The sequence below is a fragment of the Silurus meridionalis genome, chromosome 2, assembly GCF_014805685.1.
Source record: "Silurus meridionalis isolate SWU-2019-XX chromosome 2, ASM1480568v1, whole genome shotgun sequence".
Taxonomy (NCBI): domain Eukaryota; kingdom Metazoa; phylum Chordata; class Actinopteri; order Siluriformes; family Siluridae; genus Silurus; species Silurus meridionalis.
This window is the reverse complement of record NC_060885.1, coordinates 32,762,685-32,787,771: the sequence shown is the minus strand read 5'-3', so window position 1 is coordinate 32,787,771 and position 25,087 is coordinate 32,762,685. Positions and strand designations below refer to the sequence as shown.

Genomic DNA, 25,087 nt, shown 5'->3' with positions numbered 1-25,087 from the left:
GTCAAATTTCCAGGACATTTTATTTTAATGATGCATGCTGTTCTGAGAAGAATGTGCTTTTCCTAACAATGGAGAACAATCAAGAGTGATATGAAGTATGGGCGAAGAAGTTAAGAAGATGATACTTAATAACAAATTGAATAAAAAATAAATTTCGTTTCGGTTTTCATGGTCAATCTAAGTGGAGATGTGTGAACTTGTGGACTAGTTTCAAGTCTTATTATTCGTGTTTTTGAAATAAAGTTTGGATAAAAATGTTGCAGAAACCTGTTGCAAACCTGCCCGCAAGCTCTGCTTTCAACCGCCACATAAAAGTAAAGACCTTGTGTTCAAAATGGCTTTTTTTTGGGGGGTATGTTTTGTCCTGCGGGATCCAAGTCCCCAGATTCAAACTATTCATATCTCTATTTGTATTCCTTTTGCACACATTCTCTGTTCAATAGGGATAATGTATTTGATTACATCCGTAATATAGATGTATTCGCGAAACAAAATAGATTTAATTTGATTGAAAACTCTTATTCAAACCCCTTGAAGCAAACTTTTGAGCATTTCGTCTCAAGCTAATATTACAGAAAGCTTTGTTTGACGGCGTGCTCCAAGCCTATGTACTGTAGACGAGCACTGTGCCATTACTTGTACCTTATTTGTCTCACAGTGGGGAAAAAAATGTACATGTAGATTCAGCGTTCATTGTGGCCCGAGGCGGAAATAATAACACGCACACAACGCAGGCTTCATTTAATCACTAGCATCACGATAGCCTCAAGAGCTGCATACTATGGTTTATAAAATGGCATGCTATTTCCATATCCATTTCCAATAAACCTATGTTTTTACTGTAAATGTGTCAAAAATCTAATACCCTAGCAAGCAAAATAGATTTGCTCTATTAAGAACCAGAAATGAGACCTTTGTGAGATTACTGAGCTTAGTTCCACATCTGTTTTCCAGTTCGCGAAATTATTTTTCATTTCTAAAAGCCTTTTTTTTTTTCTCCTCTCATCGACACCGACATTTTCTTTATATGTAACTTAGGAAAGGAGTTAGAAGTTTGTTTATGGAATTTATAAAGTGCATATTAGATTCTCGGGCACCGAGGAATAGTTTACTGAGTCTGACCCAGATTTCCATATCTAATCCGCCTTGGTTTCTTGTTTTTTTTAACGTCACTACTTCTTCTGGTAATTTTTTTTCCACACAGTCAGAATACTAATCAAATCCAATTTTACAAGGTGGTCCATGGGCTTAATTATCATTGTATTGCATGCTGTTATTGTTAGCAAGAAAACTAAATTGATATACAAGGACGCAGATGAATAATTAGCCGAAGGAGGCTCGCCGTCACATACTCCAGGTGTTAGCAGATTGAGGGGGAGCCCTTTATTACAAAAAATAAGATAAATCAAGGCTGGAACTTTACTAATCAAACACCATATGTGTGCTTTCGCTTCCTTCCTAACAGCTTTATGTGGTGGTTACGTCTATGGGAAAACCGGAACAATTCTCTCTCCTGGCTTTCCAGATTTCTACCCAAACTCTCTGAACTGCACATGGACCATAGATGTCTCTCATGGCAAAGGTAAGTACAGAAGAGAATGTTTTTACAGCTCCATGACTGAATGAATTGAAAGGGATGATCATTTTAGATACAATTAGACCCTCTTTGCTACAATTAACTGCAAATTACTCTTGGTAACGTCTTTAATGGCCGCTTTATGCCTCATATTAAGATGCATTGGAAAGTCGTATTAGAGCAAATGAGTGCACTAAAAGATCGGAATTCAGCCCACAAAAATACCACATGCAACATTGAACCCTATTTTATTGAGTCTCAATAGTGATGAAACATGTTTATTAACATCTAAGTCAGCAGGCAGAATCAAAGTCAAAGCATGTTGAAGGAAAATTCAGACAATGCTGAGCGAATTTTGAAGTTCTCCCGCATCTCACCCCATTCATACACCTATTCCACTGGCTTCCTGTAGCCACTGATCTCGACATCCTCTACCACTGCTCCACTGATCCCTCCATCCTCTACCACTGCTCCACTGATCCCTCTATCCTCTACCACTGCTCCACTGATCCCTCCATCCTCTACCACTGCTCCACTGATCCCACCATCCTCTACCACTGCTTCACCGATCCCTCCATCCGCTACCACTGCTATACTGATCCCACCATCCTCTACCACTGCTTCACCGATCCCTCTATCTTCTACCACTGCTCCACTGATCCCTCCATCTTCTACCACTGCTTTGTCGATCCCTCCATCCTCTACCACTGCTCCACTGATCCCTCCATCCTCTACCACTGCTCCACTGATCCCACCATCCTCTACCACTGCTTCACTGATCCCTCCATCCTCTACCACTGCTCCACTGATCCCTCCATCCTCTACCACTGCTCCACTGATCCCTCCATCCTCTACCACTGCTCTACTGATCCCTCCATCCTCTACCACTGCTCCACTGATCCCACCATCCTCTACCACTGCTTCACCGATCCCTCCATCCTCTACCACTGCTCCACTGATCCCTCCATCCTCTACCACTGCTCCACTGATCCCTGCATCCTCTACCACTGCTCTACTGATCCCTCCATCCTCTACCACTGCTCCACTGATCCCTCTATCCTCTACCACTGCTCCACTGATCCCTGCATCCTCTACCATTGCTCCACTGATCCCACCATCCTCACTGCTCCACTGATCCCACCATCCTCACTGCTCCACTGATCTCTCCGTCCTATACCACTACCTCACTGATCCCTCCATCTTTTACCACTGCTTCATTGATCCCTTCATCCTCTACCACTGCTCCACTGATCCCTCCATCCTCTACCACTGCTCCACTGATCCCTCTATCCTCTACCACTGCTCCACTGATCCCTCCATCTTCTACCACTGCTCCACTGATCCCTCCATCTTCTACCACTGCTCCAAGTGATCTCAATCCTTCACTGTTGCCCCACACAGCTCTCTATCCTCCAGCACTGCTCCACTGATCCTCTATCCTCCATCTATTTAGAGTTATTGGAAAATAGTGAGTGAAAACAGGAACTAGACTTTAGCTGAATGTGAGTGTGGTAAAGTGAGTGTGTAAGAGTGTAATGTAGTGAAGGGTGAGCAGGATGGATTGGGACAGAGACTATGCATAATGTTCTTTCCTACAACTTAATGAGACATGTCTTCCAAATAATGTGAAGATTGTTATAAAACAACAAACAAACCCAGCCACAAGTTTAACTCTTAATGTTAAGCACTACCCATAATGATAAAGTTTATTAATATATGTGTGAGAAACTTTTGTTTGACTAATGCATGAAGCATACAGGATGTGTTTAGCTGAACTTCACAAAGTTCACAGTCTGACATTAATGGCACATGTACTGTAAAGCTTTCATTAATCAAAAATTCCTCCAGGACTTTAGATTAGATTCCTACATTAGATTGGCTGTTGAATCGGAACCACACGGACCAGCCTTCGATCCACACGTGCATCAATGACGATCACGACCCTGTCGCCGGTTCACCACTGTTTCTTTAGTTGGAGCCCTTTTGATAGATATTGACCACTGCAGACCAGTAACATCCCACAAGAGCTGCAGTTTTGGAGATGCTCTGACCCAGACGTCTAGACGTCACAATTTTGCCGCTTAAAGTCGCTCAAATCCTTACGCTCGCCCATTTTTCCTGCTTCTAACATCAACTTTGAGGACAAAATGTTTACTTACTGCCTAATAAATTTTTCCACCCACTAACAGGTGCCATGATTAAAAGATAATCAGTGTTCTTCACTTCACCGCTCATAATCTTATAATGTCATAATGTTATGCCTGATCAGTGTATATGTCTCTGTATAGCTGCTCATTTGTGTGATTATATAATCAGGTAATCAAGTGGGAGCAGCACAGTGCGTAAAAGCGTTCAGATTTGTGTCAAGAGCTTCAGTTTGGCATGTTTCAGTCAACATCAGAGATCATCTTATGTGATCGAAATAATTCCTCTACCTTTCGTTACTTCGCCTACTTTCAGAGGCAGTATGATATATATATATATTTTATTATTATAAATTTTTTATTTATGTTTGTTTCTTTACGTATTTTATTGCAGGAGTACAGCTGGTGTTTCACACATTCCACCTGGAGGACTCTCACGATTACTTGCTTATCATGGAGGACGGTAGCCTCAATGAACCAGTGGCTCGACTCACAGGCTCAGTCCTGCCTCCCTCTATCAAAGCAGGCCTTTTTGGAAACTTCAGTGCCCAAATCCGCTTCATCTCTGACTTCTCCATGTCTTATGAGGGCTTCAACATCACTTTCTCAGGTATGAGAGCCAGACCTTACTTTATCGGATTCCTGGCAAGTGAACTCTGTTTGTTTCTCAAAAGTGCTTTAGTACACAAAACGAAGAAAATATTTAACCCAATACGCTTCCAGAATACGACCTGGAGCCGTGTGATGATCCCGGTGTGCCGGCTTACAGCAGGAGGGTGGGCTTCCAGTTTGGCGTTGGGGACTCGTTAGTGTTCTCCTGCTTCCCGGGCTACCGGCTAGAAGGCGAGAGCAAGATCACGTGTTTGGGAGGAGGCAGGCGTGTCTGGAGTGCAGCCCTGCCCAGGTGTGTGGGTAGGTAATACTTTTATCAATCATACTACTATTTACACATAAATAATAATAAAGTGCCTTTATGAAGCTCACTGATTTGCAAAAATACATACAAAAGCAACCATCAGGACCTTGAAGTCAGCATTTCAATTCACCTCATTGGTTTTCAATAGGGTTGAGGTTTAGAGCTCTATAGCAGATCATTCACTCCAACCCATGCAAACCATATCTTCATGGTGCTTGCTTTCTACACAGGGGCATTGTCATGCATGATTGGGTCAAAAGTATAGGAAAAATGTAGTATCACATTCAAAGGAATCCTATACTATTGTGTGCCTCCAACTATGTGATAAGTTTGTTGGAGGCAGGAGGTTGGTAGCCTGGTGGTAAAGGCATTGGACTCTGGATCGGCAGGTCATAGGTTCAAATTCCAGCGCCACCAAGCTGCTACTGTAAGTCGCTCTGGATAAGGTCGTCTGCTAAATGCCATAAATGTAAATAACAGTTTTTGGTAGCACATATGCCTGGAAAAGGGTCCAGGTGTCCCAATACTTTTGTCTATCTAGTGTCTGTTCTTCAAATGAATAAATAAGATCTAAAGTTTCATGAAAATGCCAAATGGGACATAAATGCACAACTTTTCTTTGAATCTCGTATTGTCTTTACTTTTGAGCATGAAGTCTTTGCTTTTTTTTTCAAAAACGGCCAAAGCAAACGAAAAGCACGATTTACAATGCATTATTAATATCATACCCGATAACACGTAACCATCCCTGGTTTCAATTCTCCAAACACCAATTTAAAGGGCATTAAATAACCTGTCTGCAGAGCTGTGTAGGTGAGAGCGACTCGGGTCGTCAGGATTCGAATCTCATCAATGAATGCATCGATGAATCTCTCATTTTTATTAAACTTATTGAATTTATTTCGAACAGAACTTGACAAATTAAGCATGGCGATGTGAAATCATCTCAGTTGCTCATTCTTTTTTAATGGCATTTTAGACAGAAAGTCTAAAAGTGCTGACTGAATGATCAATGGCTATTGTGCAAGGCTTTTACATCAGATTATTACTGTAGTCAATCATTTAAGAGCTGTGTGTATGTGTGTGTGTGTGTGTGTGTGTGTGTGTGTGTGTGTGTGTGTGTGTGTGTGTACACATATGGGGATATACAAATCCCACGGTTACTCCTAATTGGTGTAATGACTACAGGAATCATTAGTCTTGAATTATTAAGATTTATATATTGTCTACATAAATTTGGCACGTTGCATCTTTACATACTGGGAAGCAGGAAAAAAAATATTTTCTGCTTCCATACAGCGAATTAGTAGTTTTATTCTGGTTTTTATCCGATAAAAGAAAATCGGCTACGAGAGCACGTTTTCATTCAGATCACTAGAAATACTTAAAAAAAAAAAAAGTTCAGATTAAAGGTAGTCACCACCGCAAGAACTGGAGCAACATCTGCTCATATTCTACAGGCTACAAGCGTGGAATATTAACTGCAAGGACATTTTATTCGAGTGTAGCCCTGGGCTTTTGCGACCAATACCACGCTAACACACATAAAGCCATGTGTTATTTAGCATTCCTCCGAAGTTTGAAGTTGTGATCCATCAAAATGACAAAAGACTCAAATTCCATCTGGTGAAAATCGTCCGAATGGCCTATCAACAGGAAGCAGAGCAACAGCTGTCAGGGTTCTGCTGGCTTAATTATTTCAAGTAGGCACCACTTTTTGTCTGCACCACTACCTTAGCAGGAAGTTAGCGACTTTCCACCAATAACACACAAAGGATTGGGTGATGGAAAGGATGCGATCGTTTTTCAGCCAATTGTTTTGAGCATATTCTTTCACCGCTATCTTTCTCAACGATCATCTTTCTCTCTCTCTCTCATTTTTGTGCTCATGGGGTTTCGCCCAGCTGAGTGTGGCGCCTCGGCTGTAGGCACTGAAGGAGTTCTTCTGTCCCCGAACTACCCAGCTAACTATGACAACAACCACGAGTGTATTTACCGCATCCAGACTGATACTGGTAAAGGGATCCAGCTCATGGCTAGCAGCTTCCAGCTACGTGATGGAGACTTCCTGCAGGTGTGTTTATCTTTTGCTATATAAAGCTCATTACGACTTGCTCACGCTGCATTAGGACATTCTGATGTAGATGCTTTTGATGGATTCAATATGGTGTCGGAAAATATTTTAGTATGTTAGTATGTTTTAGCATGTACTTATTTTTAGTATGTGTAAGGAAAAAACACAGCAGTGTAATTTAACAGATAGTCGTCCTCCCGCCCCGCCCATCCCCCCACCCGCTCTGTCGAAAGGTTAAAAAGGTCGTAATAAAATAAGTCCACCACGTTGACTGTGATTTTTTTTTTTTTACAAAGCATTTGCATTACAACCGCCCTTTCAGCACTCATTTATGCAGGAGCTTCACTTTTTGCGTCATCCGTCTGCTATTTGCCGCACGGCTAACGTGAAAGAGCTTGTAATCCGCAAGACAGCCATACATGTGACTTAGTGAAGACATTAACTATTCATAGATTCATTTAAGATACAGCGCTCAAGGCGCACATAGCTTCCGATGAAAAAAGGAGATCCCCGAAGAGCACTACGGCCACTAATTACGCTGCGGTGTAAGCATATAAGCTGCAGTTTCTCCGTCGCATTCACGTGCGCAACGATCTTTTTATAGTCTTTCTGCCTGTGGTATTTTCATGAATCCTAGCAACTATTTCCGTGGAAAGACATTACAGTCTTATTATCTCCGCTCTCATTGCATTTGATACAATACTTATCATTGTGGCGAACCCCATTTCGTTCAAACGATTCTACGGTTTAATTTGAGTTGCATGAATAACTCCGCGAGTGTTTTTTTGCTGATTGGATGGGAAGATCGGCGCTAGAAATATCTTTCTATCTTTCCATCCAGGCAGAGAATTAAATTCTTACACATCCCGGCAGCGAACTTTTTCAAGCATGGTGCTTGAGTTGCATGAAGTAGTCAGTTAAGGGTTAATGGAGAAAAATTCAGCTTGACATTGATTTATGACCTTTAATATTTCCTGCAATGCTGCGGCTGTGTTTTTTTTTTTGTTCCCGCATGGAGCGACTGTCTCAATATGCTTGTAATATCCAAAAAAAAATAAATACAATACAGATGTCAACACTCGTTCTAGACTTTTAACAGTTCGTTTGGAAAAAATTAAAAAAAAATGTATTACTTCCTTTTTATTATTTAATGCACTTTTATCAATGGATATTGTTTCAAAGCAGATTTTCGAAGATGAACCGGTTTTAAGTTGTTCAAAAGAGCGTAGAAGTTTAGTGCCTATTAATGTGTAATTGTGTAACTGAGATGGTAAGAAGGAACCTTGAGAGGAACCAGACTCAGACTCCTCATCTTCAACACCGATTGTTCATTAAATACAGTGTTCTCATTGTTGAGTTGTTCAGTGAGAAATGCAACCTGTGGTCCTGAGCCTATTGTAGTAGACTGGTGATATTAATTACAGTCCAAAATCCATCCTTAAAGTTCTTGAGTTACTTAGTAGATCTCTTTTTTGTGTTTACAGATTTATGATGGTCAAGACAGTTCATCCAGACTGCTGGGCAATTTTACCCGAGCTGAAATGGCCAACATCGTCATCAACAGTACCTCTAACCATCTGTGGGTTGAGTTCAATAGTAATGGGACAGGAACCAGTAAAGGCTTCAAGCTGATATACAGCAGTGAGTAATTTCCCAAACACGGCTTCGTATTCAGCGTGCACTTGTTTAGACACTGCAGGAGGTTAAACTGTTATTATTATTATTAAATAACAATGTTAAATAGGATGCAGTATTTATTTATTGATTGATTAAACTGTTGGGCTTAATTGTTTTGAATTGATTTAGTTCATAAACCATAATCATTTAGGTGTGATAGAACAGCACGGTTAGTGATTTGCCAAAAATGTATTATTACATTGCAATTACTATTTATAGTGAAAATAGATGATGAGAAACATCCATGGGAACAAGTTAGATCCACCTTCTCTTTTTTTTCTCTGTCTATTTGATGTTGATGGGACAAAAGGTTGAGAAAAAGCACGAAGCTTCCCCAGTAGTGGAAAAACACAAATTGCTGAAAATGGAGATTTTAATGTGTAATAAACATCAACTCATCAACATCTTCACACTATGTATAATTCTGGGCACTTCAGAAGGTTCCATTTCTGTGTCAGCTTTTAGAATCATATGGGAATTTTGTGGTACATTAATGGCCAGCATGTGGGCAGTTAAAGGGGAGGTTTTTCAACGTCATCAGATCTTTCCTTGACTTCCTCATTTAATTTAATATCACAGTTTTCCATAGAAATTGTAAACTGGGTGTGAACCCATACCTTTTCACGGTCTTCTTCTGCATTAAGTGTCGGTTTTCTTCATTTTTAGCTTCTTAGACAGATGCTTATAGGAGTCAGTCCATGTTTGGTGTGTGATAAAGTTTTCAAGAGATGGAGAATTTATTATCATAAAAAATTTTAGCACATCACTGTGCTAAAATACAAATTATGCTGTACTGAATTCATATTCAGAAAAATACAAATAATTGTATATATACAGTGGTGAAAAAGTGTTTGCCCCCTTCCTGATTTTTTATTTTTTTGCATGTTTTGTCACACTTTAATGTTTCAGATCATCAAACAAATTTAAATATTAGTAAAAGATAACACAAGTGAACACAACTCGGTTTTAAAATGAAGGTTTTTATTATTGAGAGAAAACACAATCCGAAACTACAGAGGAGAAAAGTGGGAATAACCATTTTTCCTGCATGTCCTCGTTCTCTGTGTGGAGCAGTCGGAACACACACTCTGTTCCAGGTCGTCTGCTTTTATGAGACCCCTGGATGTGCTTTAGCATGCAGTTAGAACATAGGAAATAAAATGCGTTCCACATCTACAGGGCAAATGAGCGGATAAAAAGACGATCTTTTAACTCAAGCATATGTTGTACCAATATGAATTCCGAATAGCCTGCTCTGGGCTGCTGCGGTAACCGCGGTGGGCAGGTGCGATTTTTATGGAACAACCTTTATGTCATTATTAAGCAAGAATCAGTTTCTACCTACTGCAGCTTAAAAGGTTTTTTTTTTTTTTTACGTTTTTAGCATTTTGGTTCACTGACAGGGGTAGAAAACAAAAAAAGGGCAAACTTTCTCCACTGTTTCTTAGGCATTTAATGATCGTGCAGACAAACATCCCTGTATGTGGACATTTAAAAAGGAAGTGATAGAAACGTTGAGCACGTTAAATATCATCAGCAAAACTTTAAGTGTGAAGTGAGCAGAAGAAACTTCACATTTCATCTCCACTGCTAACAGACTGATGCATTATAGAAGGTTTTACATTAAGGCTTACCTTTGATATAAGAGTTAACAGGTACAAACGAATGAAACATTGGCCTTTATACACCATACACTATAACTACTACGACCCAAAACCTACATGAGCATGTTTATTGCTAAAAGCTGGATTAAAAATAGAAGGGCAACAGAATAACAATGCGCACCTGTATAACAGGGTTCAGTCAGTTATGGATTTTTTTTTTTTTGTTGATTAAATAAAGTCACTTAAGGTTTATTTTTTTCATACAAACATCACTGAACACACATTTAACAGGAAATGTTACTCATATTATATATTCCGTTATTAATGCTGAAGATCATTGTTTGTTTCTATCGACTTGTACAGTAAAATAATGCTAGTTAAAGTGCTGTGAAATCACCTCTGGAGCTGAGAAGGTTTTGGCAGTGATCACCAGCCGTCTGAGTGAGAAACCAGAGCTGTACTCACTAAACGAATGTAATTTAATAATCTGATTTACTCTAAACAGGCATAACATTATAACATCATGAGCTGTGACGTGATTAACACTGATTATCTCTTCATCATGGCACCTGTTAGTGGGCAGGAAGTATACATTTTGTCCTCTCAGTCGATTTGTTTGAAACAGTAAAAATGGGCGATTTGAGCGAGTTTGACAAATTGGGACGTCTAGACGACTGGGTCAGAGCGTCTTCAAAACTGCAGGGTCTTGTGGGCTGTTTCCCGTGTAGTCTGATCCAACAGACGAGCTGAAGAAGTTCATGCTGTTAGGCAGGTGGTCATAATGTAATGCCTGATTGGTGTATAAACTCGTAGTAAAGCTCATTCTCTTGCGTAGACATGACTGAGGTAATTCTGCCTCTATAGAGTTCAGGTATAGAATTTCTCGCTATTTCTGTCTAATGTCTTGTATTTACAGTCATCATGTCTATAATAAAGTATCTATTGGTACTAAAGCTTTTTTATTTTAATCTTTGTATCTTTTAATACCTTCTCATTATCTTTAAATTCCACTTATGTGGATACTATTTCACAGGTCCTCCTTATCCTGATCCTGTTTAAAAAGAAATGCACAAGTTTTATTTTGGTTGCTACGGTAATGCGAAAGACTCCTTGAACATCTAATCGGCAGACTGTAAATTAAGCGAACAGGATCTCGTCCAGCCTTGGTTTTATTCTAATAAGCCCCCTTCTGTGTTCTGTGTCATTGATCAGGCTTTGACCTTGTGAAATGTGAAGAACCGGGCACTCCTAACTACGGCTACAAGATTCAGGATGATGGTCATTTTGCCAGCACGTTTGTTCTGTACAGCTGTAATCCTGGTTACACGCTGCATGGCAGCAGCACGCTGACCTGCCTAAGTGGAGACAGACGGGTTTGGGATAAACCACTGCCATCATGCGTTGGTAAGTTTTCAGATTTTATCACGTGAGGATGGAATTTTGTAAATAAACTGTGGCTTATAATTCTACTACTAACCATAGCCTTAACAGTTGTCTCAATATTTTAATGGATTGAGACCATGTGGCATCCGGATATCACACGAATTTATAGTTCTCTTCACTGCAGTTCCATCTTTAGCAGGTATATAAATATAGATTCAATTTATTAAATATAATTACATTGAATATTATTAGAATTATACTCATTCTTTTGACCTGTTTTAGCCCGTGGATTCAGAACCTATACTGGGAGCTCTGGGAGCGAGACGGGAACTTTCTAAGAACCTCAGGTCTTTCATTGAAGGCTATGGATGTGAATCTCTCCCTTGGTTTTTAACATAGTGTAGCTCTCTATCTGTTTTCTTTCCTACAAACTGGATTCATGGCTCATTTTGCAAACAAGTCTCATATAGGAGTTTTCATGAGTGCAAGACATTAAGTCTGGTGTTACCTACAGTATCAGACAGAATCAGAATCTATTTGCAAGAGATATTTTTTTCGGACACAGAGTATAAACACGATCCAGAATCCAAAATGTACAATTCCAGCGTGATCCAGAGACAAAATTCGCCAGGCGGAACAGCCGAGGCACCTTCTTTGACACCAGTTATCAATTCATTACGTGGTTTCCAATTTATGAGAACGCAATCCAGACGAAGGGCATCAGGAAGCGACTGATAAGAGTTCGAAGGACAAAAGATCACTGGTTCCCTGGAGTATCTTGAAAGAAGGAAGATAGAAATGTAAGACCTTGCAATGAGTAAATGTACGAGAACAATTTATATCGTCTAAAACCAGGAAGTGATCTACAAGTCGCAATAAAGGTCGCATTGTAAGTCTGACCTCTGCTGGCATGGAGGAGAAATGCGCTTATCTATCTAAGAGCACCTGATGCAATCATAAAGACTGTCCTGTGCTCGTTCCAGAACACTTATTCCCAATCTGCTCATTTTGAAGATGTTTTTTTACACATTGCCATCTCACTGTATGACTCTTTCTGTATGATTTCTAATCCCTCCATCCAGTGTCAATCAGAAAATTTCCCTTTTTGTGCCTGGTTAAACTTAATTCTTATTTCTTGCTTGTGTTGTTTATAGTTTACTCATTAGTGATCTAAATTTATATTCAGATTAGTGTTTAGATGCTTCATAATGATGTCTATAGTTTGCAACCATGTTAAAAACTAGATAATATAAAGATTGTAGATTAGTAAATGAGCACATTAAGTGCCGTTGCATCTAGAAGACTTTATATCACGTATAATTATAAAATCTAAATGTATTAGAAATCGCAAAAAACTCTTTTGAAACCAAATCATTTTGCTCAAAATGATTGCGGCTTTGTGTTACTGTACATTTCCAGATAAAGAAAAAACAGTAGCTCCTAAAATAGAAAATATCATTTACATTTGCTATAATGTGATGATTCTGGACTCCACTGTGGTGTCACATGATCTGACGAGGACTATAATAAATGCATTTAACCTGCTACTACTTACTTTCCTTGTTTCTGAAAATGCACATAGATTTGGGTACACAATGTTTTCTAGTTTTAGCATGAAAATTTATAAAGGCTAATTATATTACAGTGTGCATCCGTGTGGGAATACCCGAGTGCATGGAGCAAAAAAAACCAAAAAAACAAAGAATAAACTCCTGGATAGGGAAAGAAAGATTTCTCTTAATTCAAAATCAACAATCGTCTGCAAGTGCTTCCTTAAAACAGCACAGCAGTCTTCACACAAGTGAAAAGAGACACATGGCGTTGTTCCACATCGCCCTAATCCCAGTTCCCTAATTAAAATGGCTTGAATGAGATATACTGCAGGTGCTTGGCGTGGAAAATGGATGGTATTGCCCAGAGCGGTCATTGTGGTCCTTTGTTTGAATAAGTCAGCATAGTAAAGCAAGTTCCCTTCCCTTTTTCCTTTCTCCTTCCCTTCTAGAAAAGATTGCAATGTACACTTTTGGGAGAAAATAAAGGGTTCTTCAAGGATTCCTTGAACATTTAAAAGCTTTTGGCTTTCGAAATGTAAAAAATAAAACAAATCAGGGACAGAGTGCTAGGCTGAAAAATTTACATGACCACAGGACTGACAGACAAATCAAAATATGATCATTAGATCATAATCAGTATTATAATTTTCTTATTGGATGTGTCTCAAAGGTTTGTGAATCCACTTTCAGAGACATATGTTTGTGTTTTAATTTGTTTACAACCCCTGGTACAACCCAGCAAGTAAATTCTCATTGCCTCACAAGGACAGCAAGTGTTTTAAGAAGAGAGATAAAATAGTAAAAAAAAAGAAACCTGGGCTTCATAGGAAAGGGATTAGGGGATTAAAAACTAATAGTTTGTCATGTGGAAGGTAAAAAAAAAAGCAGTTTGTATATTGAATGATAAATTTTTTTTTTGCCCTCGCTTCTCTAGCGGAGTGTGGAGGACACATCAGTGGCGCCACATCTGGTCGCATCCTGTCTCCCGGCTACCCTGCGCCGTATGACAACAACCTTCATTGCACCTGGTCCATTGAGGCTGATACAGGGAAAACCATCAGGTAAAGCGGTTCACATCCATGAGCCATGAATTACCTTCTTGCAAACAGGATGTGTGTGTTTTTTTTTTTTTTTTTACTGCACCCCTGTTAATTCCCATGTAATTCCCACGCAACTCATAACATGGCATGGTGATTGCATTGGCACCCCGCTAAGAGGCCTATTGCCGACTGGCATCTGTTCTTTCAAGTCCATTATCGTAAGAGTCAAGGGAGAAATAAAAGAAGGGAAAAAAAAAAACAGAACACTGAACACAAGCAAAGATAATCCAATTAGACGTTTGAAAAAGGGCAGAACATTGATTCAATTTAAAACAAGCAATTGTAGCAAAGTGGTGATTCGACAACACTGTTGCAGACGCTTCATCCCTATTCACATTGGGAATCTTACTTCTGAGGTGATCTCGTAATACACAGGCCTCTCCGGAAACGTAGTCACCTGAGAAAAACAGAAAGTACAAAGACGTCCGCCCACATCTCCCTAAGGACCAGTTAGTGTTTTGACTACTGCTGATTAATGGTTTGTTGGCCGTGTTTTCATTCCGACAACATTACTGTAGTTGATGTGAGAATAAACCCCGGCCCTGTTCGATCTAAATAATCAGAGCCGCGATTTGCAGAATGAAATTGGATAGCCGAGGGATATTCATATGGTGGTATGCGAGCTCATAAAAGTATTTTTATATATTAATATATATTAATATATATATATATATATATATATATATATATATATATATATATATATATATATATATATATATATATGTTTTTTTTTTTTGTAATAATTTTTTTTATGGAGATCAGGTATCACTGTGTGTACATTGTAAGTTCACTCGAGTTGATACTATGAAGTGAGGTGCAGAATATAATTGAAATAATTGCATTTTCATTGAAACATCCTTCATGTAGTCGATTCGTATGTTGACTGTTACGGCACTCACTATAAGAGTCCGTCTGTAAGTTTTAATGCTCAGGCCTGCTCTTAATAATTTACACCGTCTCGCCAAAAATGTTTGTATTAGAAAATGATTACTGTAATTTCCTTACTATTAAGCACACCCAAATATAAGCCACACCCACTGAATTTTACAAAGATTTGTATTTTGAACATAAATAAGCCGCACCTGTCTATAAACCTGTCTACACTGAAACTAATGAACTTTACACAGGCTTTAATGAAAGACAGTGTCTGTTACACGGCTTGTATCTAAACAGTAGCCTACCAAGAAAGTCATTGTTCACTGTCTTCCTCCTTCCTTTCACAACTATTTCTCTCGGGAGTTTATCTTTTGTCATCGTCGTGTGTTTAAAAATCACCATCGGTGAAGCTTTTCTCCCGATGCCGTGCAGCTCAGAACACAGGTGAAGTGTGTTTTCATGCCCGGTTGTTTTCAGCGTGACGAATGATTCGCATTTCCTGTAGACAGTCCGAGTGAGCGGCAGGTCAAACATCAGAGGAACATCATCCATATTTATGATGTGGTGCGGGTCGATTCAGTGGGAGCGCATCTGATTTAATATAAAGAGTTTTATTGGTTCACCTGAACCGTTCCGCAATTTCATTGGTCTAATGTTATGGGTCTCAGTTCTTTGGCGGCAGGAAGTTTGTGAAACCGGGAAAACCCCCGGAAAAATCCATAAATTAGCTGCTTCATTGTTTAAGCCGCGGGGTTCAAAGCATGGGAAAAAAGTAGCAGCTTATAGTTCGGAAAATACGATATATACTTGGAAGGAAAAGCCTGGAGGGGTGTGGAAGATAAATAAAGCTCGTAGTGTTTCCTTTGGAACAAAAACACAATACTGGACAATGCACAAATACTGTACATAAGGGACATCCATTTTTCTTAAGGATTGTCAGCAGCACTGTAGTAGCACTACATTAGGAAAGTAGTAGCTCAGTGGTTAAGGCTCTGGGCTACTGTTCCACCCTTAACATTAAAGTGCTACAGGGGCACTGTATTATGGCCGACCCCAGCTTCTTAATATCGTTACACAAAAACAGAAAATATGACAAGTATAAAGCATCTTTCTTATCACTATTAGAAACTCTTCCTTGGGTTTTTCACTTGGTTGTATGTAACTATTCAAATGTGAGCAAATCTAAGCTCAGCTTCCTGATAAGAAACTCTTGCTCTTGTGTGTTCGACATGTTTAGCCTCCATTTCATCGTCTTTGACACGGAAGTGGACCACGACATCCTGAAAGTGTGGGACGGCCCAGCCGAGAATGGCATCTTACTAAAAGAATGGAGCGGCTCGCTCTTACCCGAGGATACGCACAGCACCTTCAACATCCTCACGCTCCAGTTCGACAGCGACTACTTCATCAGCAAATCTGGCTTCTCCATCCAGTTCTCTAGTGAGCAACTCCTACTCTTTCTTAGCTCCGTTCTTCCTGTTTCATCACTCTGGTGGTTTGCATGATCCGATATTCTCTCTGTAGTTTCCTTTGCGCTCGCTTTGGTACAAACTGCACAAGAAATATATATAACGTAGACGGAAAGAGGGGGCAGATATGAGGTTTGCTTCTCTTTTAGAAAAGCAGCAGAGATCATATGGACGCTGTCTCGTGAGGCTCAAAGCATGGCATATTTAGAGGGGAGAAATGAATAAGAAACTTCCGATAAGTCAACCGTGTTCTATGTTTCTACGCCACATCGTCTTTGAAATAATAATCCCCAATTTATGCTTATTACCCAAGCTACAACAGCTACCACATGCAACGATCCAGGCATCCCTCAAAACGGCTCTCGCTACGGAGACAGCAGAGAGCCAGGAGATACTATTTCCTTTCAGTGTGATCCAGGGTACCAGGTTCAGGGAGTGTCTGAGATTACCTGCGTTCAGCTCAACAACCGCTTCTTCTGGCAGCCTGACCCCCCGACATGCATAGGTAAGTTCAGCAAATGTTTTCCATTATGCACATTTTCACGCCGGCTGTTTATGAATATCGCCGAAAATAGGTGGTCTTTGACATCGCAATTGTTTCCCCTCGCACGTAGGCCACTTTTCAGGAATTTCTTTTAAAACAGATGTAATATCCAGCGTGCACAGCTTCAGCACAGAGTCACGCTGCTAGCTAGTTTATGGCTTTCTAAATCACAGTCTTGCCTGCTCACTTTACACTAATTGTTTGGTGCTGTTGGGTAGGTTGAACGTTATTGTCTAGAATGCTTTGAGAAGATTTATGCAGCATGGAGTTCTTTTTGTTGAAATTCGGTGTACTGCCCAGTGCAGTTGCCATGTTACTGCAGTGAAATCACTAACTGCTTGTGCGCGTCATCAGGGCTGTTTTTGTCGCTAGTGACTCAGCCTGAAGATGATATTGCTTAGATCACTGTATCTGATGCATTAATAAATACTTTCAAGATCCTGAAGTGACATTTACATATCCTTTCAGAAAATTGTATCAAGGATCATTAAGTCCTCTTGATAAGCACCTGGTTTAATCGATTGCCCTGTGTTTTTTTTTGTTTTGTTTTCTGAGAGTTCTTCACCTGTTTCTTGCTGTTATTATCCACTGGATAATGAACCTGGAGCAATCAGTGCTTAATCAATTCCACAAACATTGCTCATCTTTTGTGTGTGTGTGTGAGTGAAAATGTGTGGGTTCTTTGAAGCCTCACATTAAAGCTCTAACGTTCGCTCCCCTTGTTGTGATAGCTACCTGTGGAGGCAATGTGACAGGACCGGCTGGAGTAATTCTATCACCAAACTACCCTCAGCCGTACCCGGCAGGAAAGGAGTGTGACTGGCGAATAAAAGTCAACCCAGACTTTGTCATTGCTCTTATTTTCAAAAGGTAATGCGCTCACTCTCGGCTGGATGCCGCTTAGTATAAGGCCAGCAGATGGTCACAGGACAAACTGGTGTTCTGTTCTTATATATTATGGTGTCCATTAATGCCTGGGGCAATAGAATCCTATCCACCATTCCTACCTTCTCCCTGTTGTATCAACACACACGTGTAATGACTTAAAATTTCTATAATATATGTTCAGTGTAGATCTCAGGCACTCTATTAATTTGATTAACTGGTTATCTCGTAGATGGTCTTTACAGTCATCATTCAAGTCTCGTTTTCTCATTGTGCAGCTTCAACATGGAGCCCAGCTATGACTTCCTGCATGTCTACGAGGGTGAGGACTCCAACGGTCGACTGATTAGCAGTCTTCAGGGAAGTCAGGCTCCCGAGCGCATCGAGAGCAGCGGGAACAGCCTCTTCTTGGCATTCCGCAGTGACGCCTCGCTCGGAATGTCCGGCTTTGCCATCGAGTACAAAGGTAAGTGTGATATTTTGTATATACATGATGATGTTTGCATCCCACCAAACATTGAAATTGTCCATTTAATATATATATTTAATATGTATATATACTCAGGGGCCCAGCACTGGCAGATTGGTGGTGGTAAGATTTGAACTAAAAACCTCCTACTACCCCCTAAAAATCGTCAAATTATTAACTGCAGCAGAATCTTGACAAAGGGGAGAGAGTGAGCGCAGTCCTAAACACACTAGACTAATACACTAGATAACCAAAAGTATGTGAAACCTGACCTTGATGAAAAGTGACCTGTGATTATTTCATAATTGTTCGTTATTATTATCATGGGTACAGAACCACAACTACAGTGCTGAGCTTCCACTCTCACAAAGATAAAGCACAAAATTGTCTGCAATGTCTTTGTATAGAGTATCATGGTGTAAGGACCCAACCTGTTCCAGCATGACAGTGCTGCTCAATAAACGCAGAGTTTGCCAAGCTTGGTGTAGAAGAGCTCAAGTGACCTACAGAAAAAGAAAAAAAAAACTTAACAACCTCCTAAGTTTACTAAGCCTTTTGTAGCTAAATGGGAACAAATACAAAAATAAAGTTCCAAAATCTAGTGGAGGGCATTTCCAGAAGAGTGGAGATCAAATCCATTTCCGTTGGTTTTGCATTTATAAACCCTTTTTTTTGCCATGTGATGTTTTGCTAGCTTGATCTTGTACCTACATAGGAGCTTTAAAGCACTTTTTATTAGTATTAAGGTCTTACAGGTATAAGTCTTACAGGTAGATTTTGTATAAAAATGTTTAGATATTTAGAATAAAATAGCTAGAATAACTAGAATAAAAAATAAAACAGCAATAATTGTATATCATTGCATCAAAACGAGTGTCTCCATATAACGATCCCCATATAACGGTCCCTATATAACAATCCTCATATAAAGGGCCCTATTTATCGGTCCCCATATAACAATCCCTATATAACGGTCCCCATATAACGGTCCCCATATAACGGTCCCCATGTAACGGTCCCCATATAACGGTCCCCATGTAACGGTCCCCATGTAACGGTCCCCATATAACGGTCCCCATATAACGATTCCCATATAAAAGCGATAGCACAGGAAAAACAGAAGGTTTCAAGTTACAACAAAAAAAATGCATTGTGAATAAAGATCTTTCCCTTTTTTATGGTGTATTTGGTATCTGAATCCTAGAAATATGATTTGTTTTCCTATATTACTAGATGAATTAAGAATACTGTCATATAAATGAGCGGACCAATCATTTCTTATTTTCTACGACCTCATATTATTGACAGTATTGTCGTGTGCAATGCAGGGTATGACATTTAGTGTCTGTGAAACAGACATTATCCCTGCTATTGTAACTGTCTCTTCTATTTAGCTTTGCAATCATTAAGGAAAGGGGACACATGCAAAGCGGAAAGGTTTCGAGTATAAATGAAAATTTGAGCTTCTTCGCATTTTATATAATTAAGACCCTAATAATAAACAGCACCTAAAAATAATATTTGCAGTTTTATGTTGTCATGTGATTTACATCATACTGAATTGTACCAGGCATGCATCTTTTGAATAGCGTAGTACATGTTTGGCGGAATAACAGCCGCTTTGTGATTAGCAGGAAAGTGCCAAATATGATAAATCCATTTTCTAATATTATTAACCTTTCTAGTTGAATACCTAGTAATTTACATCAGGAGCAAATCACACTTGGTTTAAAGGACGTATTTATCAAATGTCAAAGCAATTTATTGCCGTCACCGGATTTAGATGTACAGCGCCCACCCTTTGAAATGAGTATGGTTATTTTAAAAGATAAAATTGCGTAACATTGGCACTCGTTGGTAATTTTCTTAAGGTCTCCGGATCTAGGAATAGTGCATATAGTGCATTTTCTCCACACAAAAAATCAACCCTTTTAACAAAACAAGATTGTTTAATGTCATATTAAAGTGAAAACCAAAGCAGTTCATTACTAATGATGATTATTGCCATTTTCAGCCAATCAACAAGCTTTCTACTGGTTTGATTATCATCGATTTTAGTCAAATTGTTCATAACATATTTATAATGTGGAATTACAAATCTAGGGATAAAGGATGTAGTGGATAAAGGAGTACTTGGAAATCTATGAGGGTCTGAGTGGATGTTCCCTCTGTCCAGTGTTTGTCCAGCAAATCCCACATATGCTTAAATGGATTGAGATCTGGGAAATTTGGAACCACAAACTATATTAATTCCTGAACAATTTTCACAAGGCACATTATCCTGAGGCCTCTGTCTTTAGGTAATGCCATATTCTAAATTAGTTCCCCTGTGAAACTGGAGCAGGCAGTCTAACCTTCGCTCTCCACATGCATCAGTGAGCCTTGGGCACCATGTTTCTAAAGCTGGTTCACCACTTGTCCTTCCTATGTCTACTTCTGATAAGTACTACACACTGTGTTGAATAGGAAGTGGAGGAAGCTATCCCTCGCTCTGGAGGGCAGGCTTTTCCTGTGGTCCCAATATACAGTACTAAGTAAACAACTCCATACTGTGGCTCAGGAAAGTGTACAAAGTCAAAAGGAAGGGGTAGATGATGATATTTGCTCACTGTGCCTTGTCTTATCACACCCTGAGATAACTTGTCCTTTGGAAGGGTGTTGTTTTACCCATAATTGCATGTAAGTGATGTCACATTTTTGGGGGTAAACAGTAAAGCTACATCTTGCTGGTATTTGTTTTCTATTTAATGCACGTCAGCTGTGTTTTTTATTCTACAAAGTAAATCTCTAATCTGCTTTTGCTCATTACACACCAGTAGTCACAATCATTTTTTGAGTTATTGGTGGAAAGACATGCATGCAAAAGTAGCATGATGTAGCGCAAAATAAATCTCAATTTAGTCTCCAGTTGGACAAAAAAGAAATCTACTAATTATAGAACGCTACAAGGCAACATTTCAAAGTGAAATTCTGGTTTTCCTTTGCGATTTACTTCCAATATCCATCTAATGCAATTTAGAAATTGTTTCCTAAACTTGGACACTCCAGATGTGGTAATACTGTAAAACCCTCTCATGTCATTTGAGGAAGAGATTTAAAATGTAATTTAGCTTGTGTTCTTCATTTTACCATTTCGGTTGACATAATCTCCAGCCTCCTCCCGAATTCTCTGCTCCCTAAACTGCGGGCCGAGAGAGAAGTGGGTCGTTAGCTGTCATGTTTTTGGCACCGCCTCCACACCATTTTTACAACTGTACTTGTCCTAGAATCAGGAGATATGGTGCATTGTGTATACAGCTCTCCTACGTTATATCCTAAAACTAGAATCCCTGCTCCTCTTTCCTGTGAGATCAAACCAGATCCATGATCCTCACATGGTCAAATTCATACGATTCCTTGAAGAGATCATGTGACTCATTCTCAACCTTCCACCCTTTTCTTCCTTCGCCCCATTAGACATTTCTCCTTTTCTTTTTTTCATTTTCTTAAATTTACATTTGCATTCATTTATGTTGATCCACTGCATATTACATGAGGCGCATTTCCATTCCAATAGGAGTAAATATACAACAGTGTTTACTGTAGGAATGACTGATGGACTGAAGCCAAATGCAAAATTGTTATAAGATGGTTATGGACGTATAATTATAGCAGTTATATTTCTTTTAATACCTATTATTAACAGTAGCAACGTAGCACATAGCAGGTAACCACAAGAAACTACGATCTCAAAGATTCTCAAGAACAAAGCAAATGAAATCAAAAATTATTATATTATATTAGATTAGATTCAACTTTACTGTTACAGTACAGAGTACAAGGACAGAGCCATATATATATATATATATATATATATATATATATATATATATATATATATATATATATATATATATATATATATATACTAGTTCCATGCCTCAGGACTGTCAGTCTGCAGGATGAAGCAAAGACATGATGTTTTTACATTCACGCGTAAAAAATAAAAGATTGGAAACTGAAATAGATTCACGTTTTTATTATTAATATTTATATGTTAAACATTCATTTCTGACTTCTTTTTCACTCTTAAAACACCCTGTGCTTATCGACCTATCAATCTGATAGATATAAAGAATAATAGATGATTGAATATGCCTGTGTTTATTGGGTAAAGCAGTGCAGTTGCATTTTGAGTGTGGTGCTGATATTGCAGAAAGCAGTGTAACATTTTAATTTGTGAAGCATACCTATAGAAAAGTGGTCATCATCAGTGGTGATATTAAATCACTGGTGATCATTATTATATTTTTTATTTAACTTGATGCATCTCACCAGCGGCCCTGCATCTAAAAAGCTGGTCTAATTAGTCTGATTATTAATTAGTTTTCATTTCCTGTATTTTCAGAAAAGCCAAGAGAGGCATGCTTCGACCCTGGCAACATTATGAACGGAACACGACTTGGGTTCGATTACAAACTCGGTTCTACAGTCACCTACGAATGTGATTCCGGCTACACAACCATGGGTCCAGCTACTCTCACCTGCACCATTGGTTCTGATGGGAAACCTGTATGGGACAAGGCTCTCCCCACATGCAAAGGTAAGACTGCATTGATTAGTAGACACCATCTGGCTGCTGGTATCTCGTTTTAAAATTTTGTCCATATGGTCATATACAGATCATTGACCTGTTAAAAGGGGTATATTCAGATTTAAAGAAATGAGATACGATGTACTGACTTATGCTAGCACGATGATGGGGCGCCACCCAGAGAAGCTGAAAGTCAAGGTGCTTATCAAAGACGGTATTCATTTTCATTTGTTTGGTGTCCCGAGTGTTAATTGATTTAGCCTTTTGTTGCACGCATTGTTCTTCACTCTTCCTATGCCAATACGCGACCCGTTATTTGTCGGCTTCTGATGCAGCCACCATTAGCTTCCACAGCAGGAGACAGATGCGAGCGAAGCCCAAGGCCGAGCTCTTTTGTGCCTCTATTGACAAATGGGAGCACTCGAGTGGTAACAAGTGACACTCACACTCACTCAGTCTCTTTCCATTTCAGACGTTATCTCCTGATTCTTTCCTTTTCTTGCATCCCAGCCACAACCCTCCCAACACCCCCCCACCCCACACACACACACACACACACACACACACACACACACACACACACACACACACACACACACACACAAACCACCCTCCAATCTTTACTCTTTTCCCTGACACAAACTTGCCTTTTTCTTCTGCCTCTGACTCACTTTCTTTTTCTCATGCACAGCAGAGCGAGTATCAAGCAATGGTTCTGTATGACAGAGCAGCCATCAGCTCAACTGCTTCTACTGCCAAACACATACGCACAATACAAGGATATGACAGCAGCTTTTTCCAGGAGATGTGCTCTCTGTTACATGTTTATCTCTTCCATGATATACTTAAAGCTTATATAAATATATATATAGCTTGTCGAACCACATTTAGAAGCAAAAGCTTGAAGTGATTATCTTCTGTATGACTTTATCAGTCTCTCAGTTTATCGTGAAGAAATTTTGTCTCACTCTTCTTTACAACATTGCATCAGTTTATTGAGCTTTGCAGACATACTCTTAGGATCCTGTCCCTGTATTTCGGTTGTCTTGTGGTCTGGACTTTGACTAGATCATTGCACCACTTAAATTCGGCTCTTTTTTACCCGTTCTGCTGTAGATTTGCTGGTGTGCTCGGGATTCTTGATTGGTTGCATGCCCCAATATCGACCAAGCTTTTGGTCTCAATATTTGACTCTAGAATACTTTGTTATTCAAAGGAATTCATCACCTCAAGTTGCCCAAGTCCTGTTGCCCAAATCATCACCCTTTCATCAACATGCTTGATAGTTGCTATGAGGTGTTTGATCTGAGATGCATTGATTGTTTTTTGTGAAATTTTGTGCTGTGCATTATAACCAAATATCTCCTATTTGGTCTTATTTGTCCAAAGGACATCGTTTCAGGACATCTTGTGGTTGGTTTAGATGAATTTTGCAAACCTAAGCTTAGCTTTTTTTTTTTTTGAGAAGATACTTTCTCTTGGCAACCCTTCCAGTCATTCAGTCTTTTACTAATATTATTGCTATAAACATCAACATGCTAACTGAGGCCTGTAGATGTAACTAGATTTTTTTTTGCACTTTCTCTGAGCATTGTCTGACCGTGAGGTAAATTGGCTGGGACGTCCACTCTTGAGAAGAATGGCAACTTTCCCACTTGTGAATACTGTTCATCACTGTAGAATGATGGACTCTCAATTGTTTGAAAATGGCCTTATAACCCTTCCCAGTTTAATTGGCAGCAACAATTGCTTCTCTGAGATCATTGCTGATGTCTTTCCTCCTTGATGTTGTGTTAACGTACACCAAAATGCTCCAGATCAGCAAACTGTGAAATCTTGGCGGTTTTATAGAGGTGGTCACACTCGCTGATGATCAAAGAATCAAGTGCATGTAATTAGTAGCACCAGGCTACCAGCTTAAATCCTATGGAAGCATTAAAGGTGTACCGTAATTTCCGGACTAAAGCGCACCCATATATAAGCCGCAGGTGTCTACACTAATGTACTTTACACAGGCTTTAACAAAAGACACGTTACACACGGTGTAACGGGTGAAATATGTTGCGCTTCCTTTAGGAGCATAGCGGTATTTTGGGAATAGCATGGCAGAAGCAAGCTCTCCCTTCACCCTGACTCAACGCGTTACAACGGCTTGTATCTAAACAGTAGCCGACCAAGAAAGTCATTGGTTACTGTCTTCCTCCTTCCTTTCACAACTATTTCTCTCGGGAGTTTATCTTT

General features: G+C 39.4%; 1 protein-coding gene across 2 annotated transcripts in view; it reads left to right on the top strand.

Moving 5' to 3' along the window:
- Positions 1 to 25,087, top strand: part of csmd1a (CUB and Sushi multiple domains 1a) — a 378,189-nt gene that overhangs the window by 276,336 nt on the left and 76,766 nt on the right. For both annotated transcript variants that reach the window (XM_046872557.1, XM_046872551.1), the window contains 12 exons: positions 1,466 to 1,582; positions 4,115 to 4,330; positions 4,444 to 4,632; positions 6,541 to 6,710; positions 8,195 to 8,351; positions 11,204 to 11,395; positions 13,862 to 13,988; positions 16,144 to 16,346; positions 16,689 to 16,880; positions 17,651 to 17,789; positions 18,083 to 18,270; positions 22,661 to 22,855. In XM_046872557.1, the coding sequence (XP_046728513.1) occupies positions 1,466 to 1,582; positions 4,115 to 4,330; positions 4,444 to 4,632; positions 6,541 to 6,710; positions 8,195 to 8,351; positions 11,204 to 11,395; positions 13,862 to 13,988; positions 16,144 to 16,346; positions 16,689 to 16,880; positions 17,651 to 17,789; positions 18,083 to 18,270; positions 22,661 to 22,855 (2,085 nt within the window). The remainder of the gene's footprint in view (positions 1 to 1,465; positions 1,583 to 4,114; positions 4,331 to 4,443; positions 4,633 to 6,540; positions 6,711 to 8,194; positions 8,352 to 11,203; positions 11,396 to 13,861; positions 13,989 to 16,143; positions 16,347 to 16,688; positions 16,881 to 17,650; positions 17,790 to 18,082; positions 18,271 to 22,660; positions 22,856 to 25,087) is intronic.